This window comes from Thermobia domestica, chromosome 7 (genome assembly GCF_964235325.1).
Source record: "Thermobia domestica chromosome 7, izTheDome1.hap1.1, whole genome shotgun sequence".
In the NCBI taxonomy this organism is placed as follows: domain Eukaryota; kingdom Metazoa; phylum Arthropoda; class Insecta; order Zygentoma; family Lepismatidae; genus Thermobia; species Thermobia domestica.
Genome location: NC_137460.1, coordinates 49,656,812 through 49,665,846, shown reverse-complemented (window position 1 = coordinate 49,665,846; position 9,035 = coordinate 49,656,812). Strand labels below are relative to the sequence as shown.

The 9,035-nt window shown below is 35.0% G+C and overlaps 1 protein-coding gene across 2 annotated transcripts in view; it reads left to right on the top strand.

The window, feature by feature from the left end:
• The first annotated feature begins 1,905 nt into the window (after positions 1-1,905).
• The window catches only part of LOC145690072 (dual specificity protein phosphatase MPK-4-like), a 52,686-nt gene continuing 45,556 nt past the window's right edge, over positions 1,906-9,035 (top strand). The window contains exons 1-2 of one of the 2 annotated variants that reach the window (XM_081764590.1): positions 1,906-2,020; positions 8,596-8,782. In XM_081764590.1, the coding sequence (XP_081620716.1) occupies positions 8,596-8,782 (187 nt within the window). In that variant the 5' untranslated portion in view covers positions 1,906-2,020. Of the gene's footprint in view, positions 2,199-8,595; positions 8,783-9,035 lie in introns of both variants that reach the window. The other variant, XM_081764589.1, reaches the window with a different exon arrangement.

Here is a 9,035-nt window from a genome sequence, read left to right as displayed (position 1 = left end):
CATTTTACTGTGTTTCGCCAGGGCTGATTTCTCCGGATAAAACAGATTGATGTATCTCTCATGCTCCTGGCATCGATGTTCTATTGTTACTCCTGTCTACCAATCACTATTTCTTCTTGTAATGTGTCCGGCCTACTGTCACTTCAATGTTTTTGTTTTCACAATAATATCGGTCAGTTCTATTATCATACTAAACTATGTGATTCTGTTCAGTGGCGAAGCATGGTGTAAAAAATTGGGTAGACAGACAGACAGACACGTACACACACACACACACACACACACACACATATATATATATATATATATATATATATATATATATATATATATATATATATATATATATATATATATATTATTTGTAGGGTATTTGTTTTTTACTTCTATTTTTAGTTCTGATATTTCGTACTGTATAAAGGATGCTGATATACACTAATCACTATTCTACGTTAAATGATCTCTAATACTTCATAAATATAGTATTAATGTTTGAGTTTTCAATATTATTTGCAATATGTGTTTATTCTGTTCCTTTAAGTATAAAATTTTATAATTAGTGAAATTTGGTGTACAGTATTTTTTTCGAAGTATAGATTTCTGAATGGTACCGGTACCACATTTGCTAGAAATGGCGGCATTACTTCCCTATACCCCATACCCTCTTTAGCAGTTTGCTACGGGCATATAATTTGAAGTACTCACGAACTACCTCTATAACAATTGTTGCGGAAGTACCGCAGGATTCTAAAACATGGATATTTGGATATTGCACATACTAGTTCCTAAGTGAAGTCTTGACCCGATTGCGGTATGGACCTTTAAAGTTAATTTTTTCATGTTTACAGCAGCCTGTAACTCCGAAAGGAAGCATTTGTACACTCAGGTTGGCCTATACTTTTCGTCTTATCTTGGTGTTAGGAATCACCTCACAAACGTTGTCAGTGTTGTTTTGAAACATCCCTGTATATACTAATGTTCTTCAAGGGTACGTTATTACAATTTAACATTTTATAGAGGGAGCTCGAAGGTGGTTTAAAATAAAAATAAATGAGAGGAAATAGCGGTCTGTTTCTATTACTTACAAATCCAACTTAAAATGAATAAGATAGGCAGCCCTGCAAACGTAGACAGAACAGCAAATGTCTTTTCGCACGTACTACTACCCAGCGCGAGTCTTTGGACTTTTAACTTCTCACGTGGCTGTTTCTCATACGCTTCTATTGGTTGATGGAAGTTAAATGGATGCAGCAGAGGAATAATGTTCGAAGTTTTGCGAGACACTTTGCTTTCTGTCTTTCATATGGAAGCATTAAAAAAAATTAAGTTCAGAATCTTTGAATTACAAGATTTTAAGTTAGTAATTTAGGCTTAATACATATAAAATTCTAAAGGGTAGACGCTGTTTACCCTGTCTACCCTCAAGCCTCGCCACTGATTCTGTCCCTATCTTTATGGACAAGTCGTACCATATCTCCCTAAACTTTTTGAATCAAATCTCAAAAATCAGGTTGATTTGGAGTTTAGTGCTCCGTTCAACACTGAGGCTATGCAATACAGGACCGAATCCCCATGAACTCCCACCGGGAATCGAACCTTGGTCTATCGCTCTCTAGGAGTGTACACTAATTATATAGGCACAAGGGAACCAAGAGGACGTTCCAGATTGGGTGTTGAGGTATGTATAATTTATGCAGTGCTTCTGTTATGGAAGTTTATATGGCAGTTACACTTACACCATGTGTTATTTCTATCTTATTACTGTACTTACAGATTTTGACAAAACTTAGTACTGCATCTAAATACATCTCACCAAAATTTCCGATTATTGCGATTACTTATACTGTTGAGTACAAAGTTGCAGCTATTTAACTGGCTTACAATTTCCTATCCTGTTATGGAACAAAACAAACAAACGAGGAGCGAAGATCAATTATGCGCAGTGGCAGTCATTCGTTAAGGTTGAGGAATGGAAGGAACCGAAGTGTTGATGGATGGTTAATATTGGAATTTTGACATCGTAAGAAACGAACATAACTCATCGATTTATAAAAGAGATACTCCAAGTTATTCTATGCAATTGTAATTTTATTATTAGCAGAGATTAGGGGCAAAATAGTGTTCTGATAGACTGATACAAGAGGTCAAACTATAAATAGCTAGGTTTAGTGCTTTATATGGCGGTTAAGACGAATTAAGTAAGTCATAATTCTGCTGATCTATGGATAAACATTTATCATAGCTTAAGACAATAACATCATTTCTATAAGAAATACAGTAATAACACACTGTTTGTATCAAAGATGTATTTTTTAGTTGTCTTGTTGAATGAGTTTAGTAACCGGCATTAGCACCTGTCAGGTAATGTTTTTGTGCGGCTTATGTGCCACAGATTATGTCCAATATTTACAGGCTTAAAAACGTTAAAATTGGGATAAGTGCTGAATCGCCGGACCAATTTTAGGAAATTTACCTTGTCAATTGGAGAATTTAAGTTTGTGAGGAAGAATGAGTGAAAGTCAGGTAAAGGGAATAGTAAAAGTTAAGAAAGTGTTGTATTTGTTGGTTGTTTTTGATGGTGGAAGCGGCTTTGTATATGGAGGCGGATGGACTATTTCGCGGAGAGGTACACTTGTTTTATTATACGGATCCATAGATTTTAAAGAGTATATTTAGTACAAGAAGACCAGAAGCACGTAAAAGCACAAATTTTACAGGAGAAATGAATGATGCAAATACTTAGGCGTAACATAACGTAACCAAGTCTAACATGAACTAACCTAATATTATAGTAGAAATAAACGAAATTCTATGTTTTGGAAAATTATGGGAGACCCCTACACTAATATAATATAAACTAAACTAACCTAAGCTACCCTAAACTAACCGAATGTGGACAAAAATTACCAAAATTGTAACATTTTTTAGAGAAAAACTGGACCTCTTCTGCGAAACATAGGCCGATAGTAAAATGGGCTTAAGTTTAGGGTTGCCCCTCCAGTCCAGACTTGTCCTTGGACTTTGCAACATACAAAAAACAGTGCTTAAGTATTAAAAATTGTTACATTTCTTTTAACCTCAGTACTCCGCGGGCTTCACAAAAATTTAAAAGGTTTTCTTTATTATTTTTGCGCATCTGTTACCCGTGTTCGCCATATTTTACAACTACCATGCTGCTGAACCCTTCCGCGAATGCTTCCGCATCCGGCAAATAGTACTACCTTCCATATATCTTTTCTCGTATTAAACATAACTCTCCTGCCGAATTTACATTCCTAAACATCAAATAAAAACTTCAAATTATCATTTCTTACCTCATTTCTCCTGTAAATTTTCCTGATTTTTATAAAAAGCGGAGGGGTAACTCTAAACTTAACCCGTAAAATGTATAGGAAACTTTGGGCACGTCTTTAATTTGCCCATTTCATGGGAGAACAGAACCTAAGCAACCTCAGCGGGGCTTCTAACCCGTTCCTACTACTATTACTACTACTTTTATTATTCCTACTCCTACTTATACATATGGATTCGTATAGTAATACTGCACGCCTAATATAATATAATCTAACGTAACTTAATGTAATCCAACCAATTATAACCGAATGCAGTGCATTTTCGCACTTGTTTTCGATTTTCAAATTGGTCCGGCGATACAGCACTAATGCCTTAAAATTTTTCATATATTAGGAGATTCACCGTCACTACCTTACTTGTGTGTAAGTATTGCTTCTGGAAATATGCCATTAAAGCTACAATGAAAAAAACAAACCAGCTTGTGCTAGGTTTCCGAGAACAAGCACGAATGCTATCTAACTGAGTCAGAGCATGAGCACGGCAGGGGGGTCCAAGCCGTAGGGAGAAGGCGCGTTAACGACGTTGGATATGCGCGTAAGCGAGGATATCACTATGTTACGTTAGATTTGTTGTCCTCGAAAAAAGTATCTTTCACTGCCGACTTTTTTGCCAATAACATTACCCATCGTCAACACAATGTTCACATTTGAATATGTAACTGTTCCACCATTTATTTTCAGTGCCTTTCTGTATTTGCCACACTGTCTGCTCAATTTGAATAAACCATGCTGCTCCACAAAACGTAATAACTCTTCTTCTTCACCAACATACGTTATAAAACTCAAAAATCGAAATGTCATATGGAATTGCCATCTTTCAATACGGGCCTCCACTCAAAATAGTTCCAGGGTCCGCGGTTGCTCAGTGGTAGAGCATTCATTTCCGGTCTTGGAGTCTGTGGTTCGATCCCAGCTCGCGCCGTGTGGACTTTGTGGTGGACGAACATCGTGCTCGTGGATTTTCTCGAGGTTCTCCCACCGTTTCATTCATTTCTCATCGTCTCCTTTAGCCTAACCGGCATAACTGTGGGCCGTAAAAAAACTAAAGATTTAATTTCATTTCAAAATAGTTTCAACAGCACATAGCTCTTCACATTTCAAAATACCACTTTACGCTTGTTTAGTTAGCATGAATTTCAGGAAAAGTAACCAATTCACCATTTCTTTCCTGTACGTTTTACATATTTTCATGTTTCCGGACCTACTTTCTGGCACTTAACCCTTTCTTGGCATTGCTAATTTAATTTTTGCAGTGGGTACAGTTCGGTTTTTGGTAATATATATATAGCGGACTGTTATGGCACATTTTTTACTCCAATATATGTCCACAATAACAACTATGTCTGATGTTAACAGCCAGTTTTGTAATTTATGATCGGTAACCTAGTGAGTTGCCGACGACAGAATGGATGATCATTAAATTGCGAAATTTGTAATAACCTCACATCTTATGTAACTGATGAAACGAGGATCCTAAATGCTCCTGACTTATTTTTTTTCGGCTAGAACGTCATGGCCCAAGGTACGCTGGCGCAGGATGACTATAGCAAAGCCGTAATTTATGGTGAAATTGAAAATACTGTGGAATGAAGGACTGTGCTGTTCATGGAACATACAATATTAAGGGCAAACTTCACAATGCCAGCTCCAGTTGATATCCTTACACAGACACGAGAAATTACACTCGATTCGTTTTAACAAAATAAGGTTAAACTTCCCTAACCCTGAACTCACCCGACCCTACTCTACCCTATTTATCACTACCCTTGCTTATTCTACTATACTCATTAAAAACGGTCCTTCTTATGAATGTGCAGCTGGAGCGTGTATTATAAAGTTTACCTCATATTAATATCAGCGACACAGTATGGTAGAAGGGGAATTGAGACGTAAGTTTTTGTCAACTTTTTTTTTTTTTTTTTCTCATTGATTATGGGTATTTTTCTAGTTTTTGAAGTATTGATGTATGCCGCAGGTTCTTCTGCACCTACTGTGGTAAGCTTTTGACGTTTTTACTTTTGATGTTACAACATTTTTATGGTTGTTGGTCCGATTTCCACTCAATTACCCTCCATGGAGTTAATTTGGTGCAAAATGATTAAAGGATCATTCCACGTCAGTTCAGCCAGGATTTGTTTCATTTGATACCCACCTGTCGTAGAATGGAATGAACATTCATGTGCTTATGTACTTTTTGACGCTGAATCCAAAACTGCAAACCGTTTGAAAATCGGTTCATGGGTTCTAGACTTACGGGCCTTTGAAATTGAAGTCTGTAACATGAGAAATAATAGTCGCGGGAGCTAAGGGCACATTGAAAAGAGGGTGTAACTTTCTTCAAATTTAACGTAGAAACATGAACTTTTTTTTGTTTGTTTCCTCTATAAATGTACTTTACAGATATATAAAAGTTATTCTCGCAACGGTAGAAGAAAAAGAGAAAATAATCAGTAAATTAAAGAAGCTGCAGGTAAACAACGTCTAACATTGTAATTGCAGGAACTCATCAGCCCCCATCGCAATTTGCATGAAATTTTCTGTGACGAGCCGTAGCAATATACCCATTCAATAGTATTTTTTTTTAAGAAAGAAAAAAAAAAGTGATGGGCAATCCATAAGAACCATTAAAAAAAAAAAAAAAAAACTGTGATGTGAGAAATGCATTTCCCTCAAGGGAGATTATATAGAGAAATACATTTTTGAATTTCAACTTTTTGTTTAGCTAATACCTTAGGCCTTGAATTTATCAGCCGTTTCTCATATATTCAGTTAGTTACATCAAGGTAGCGATTGGCCATTTTAACAAGAATATGTGAGATTTCATCTTTGAAAAGTTAGTTTAGTTTGTAATTTCACTATAATTAGTAATTTATTTATAATGTATCGTAAGCCAAAAAATTAAAATATTAAAGAAATAAAGATCAAAATAAATTGTTATATCGTAAATTGCGTTATATCAATTACAAAAGAAATAGCGAATTTGTACCTCAATTAAAGAGTGAAATTAAAAAAAGGGTTGCAATCTCTTATTGTCCCAAATGACAATATTTTATTGATGACCCAATTAGCTTACAATGATAGTAAAGTGGCTTTTTTTGTGATAATTTAATTATTCATCTGTGAACATTCAAAAGTATTGAGTTCAACGCCAGATATAGTATGTTATCGTAACTGCATAATAAACACCTTATAAATTCACTCAATACTAAGCCAATTACAACAGAAATGAGCTAAATATTTAAGTATTAAAATTTTGCCTGTTACTTTCAGAGACCTTCTAATATCATGTTACATGCAAAATAGACAGTTAAAGTTCTCTGTAGTCATACTTTACCTTATTGCATATTTCGCTTGGTTTTGACCAAACAGTGGCCTCTCTTGCGGTATTTGTAATTTCTTATAGACCTTTCCATTGCGATGCTGGATGCAGGACCCAGAATGCAGAATGATTTTTTAGTTGCAAACTTGGTCATTTTATATGGACTATTGTAATTGTTTGCCTCAATTATTTTTCCTTTTTAGTTTGCCAAAAGCCAATATAGAAATTTACAAAATCTTAGGAAGGTCCTAATTACATTTTCTGAAAAATTTTGTTGTTATCTAATGATGTAAAAATGATTATTTTTGAACTTTAATTTACCTTGAGGTTTGCTTTCGTCTTTTTCGTGATTTTATTCGAATTGTTAATTACTACTGACAAGAATTGTTATTTGACTACAGGTGATTCTTGACTATTTTGTTTCTGCTTCGACCGTCCTTGTGATTTTTAAAACTAATGTTATGCACGTATCCAACAGTTAAGATATTACAAAAAACTTCATTCCATTTTCACCTACCAAATTGCCATTATGATTTTTTATGAATAAAAATGATGATTTTTTAAAAATTCTTAGTTCATGGCTTCATTACAATAATAATCTGCTTTATCCTATAGGACAAATTGGATTATGAGATAAATACGTTTTTAGAGAAAAATTGGACAATCTGACAAATGGAGAGTTAGGTTTCGAATTCCCGCCAGCCTAGAAAACAGGTTTTTCTGTACAATTGTATAGTTATGTTGTATTTCCAGCAGGGTTGGCTGGTAAAACCTAGTTTAAACCAAATAACGAAAAATGCTTTAAATAGTGTGATCTTCATGGTGACGTTTCCACATATCAAATCATCTGCATTAGTTTTATCTCCTTTTCACATTTTAATCAGGGCGTACCATGTTCGATTCTCGGTCAAACCACAGCCTTTCTTTCAAGTATAAACGAAGTAGCGGATCGGATGTCACTTTAAGCGAAAGTCTTCACCTTGATAAGCTCGGTATTACGTAAGGATGTTAAGCCTAAAAATACGAAACTAAACCAAATTGTATATTTCTGCTTGCGTGAATGCATGTTGTTTCATAAAGGAGCCAAGGTTGCTTAAATATATTGATAAAAATTTGCAAAATTTATCGACTGCCTACGTAGCTTCGTTTTAATTTTCTTTGAATTATATCTACATACTAAATTTGTAATTTAACACCGCAGTTTTAGCGTACCGATTATGATACGTTGACCTTAAAATTTTACATGCAAAGCAAAAACGGGTTTTTTCCGTTATTGCTTTGCGTTTAAAGTAATAACAGGATTTTCCCAATGGCTAAGGCGGAAGTTTCCCGATTTATGTATAATTCTGTATAGTGTTTTCACTTGTTTAACTTTATTTTCTTGTCGTTCTGAAATGACTCTTGACAATATTAACAAGTATGTAAAGATCAGTACAGCGTATTTTTATCAGGAGTTTCTCGTGAGTGAGTCGGCAGACTCATCCCATTTGTGGCTAATTAGTCCCGGTTTTGAGTCCAAATGGAGGACAATTTCTCTCGGATGTAAGCCGAGAAGCGGTTTGGATTCCACTTTAAGCTTATGTGACCCTTCCACCATAACCCTGTTGTTGTACATTAACACCAAGACGAAACAAACTTATTTTTGTCCATATCCAATATAAATACATAGAGCAAATTATTTAAACAAAACAAAAAAAAAAAAAAAAAAAAAAAAGTTTAAACAAAACAAAACGAAACAAAAAAAGTTTAAACCAAAAGACCTGTTGTTTTGTTTTTTGTTTTTTTTTCAATAAAAAAACATGGTTTTTGCCAACCCTGATTTCCAGGTACCCAAGGAGCACTTCAACATTTAAAAGTTGTACTTGTTAGTAAGAAGAACTTTCGAGTATTACATTTGTAAATATTTTTGTATTACATTTGTAGATGTCTGAACCTGAACAAGTTCTAAATGAAGCTGGGAATTCAGGGAGTTCAAAGAAAGATCCGGAAGCTTCTAAATCAGGAACTTCCAAAAAGAAGAAGAAGAAGAAAGCACAGGCTCCCATCGAGCGAGATGATTTTGACGCAGGGCCGACAAATTTAGATTGTATTGAAGCTGGTTTATGGTTGGGTAAGTAATGATCACTGAAATGGGTCTTCATAAAGTAATAATATACCAAATTTTCCTGTGTAACCTATAGTTAGCTATCTTGTTGGAGGAGTTTTACATTCCTTTTCAGCTTCAAGACTATATGAAACAGAACTAATTATCTGAAATGATATTGGAACCACTACTTGGTTTTATATGTGAGGGAAGTACACCCATCAGGAATTCAACCCAGGACCATGCGTGTTAATGCACGTGCCTTTTGGGACCAATGGCT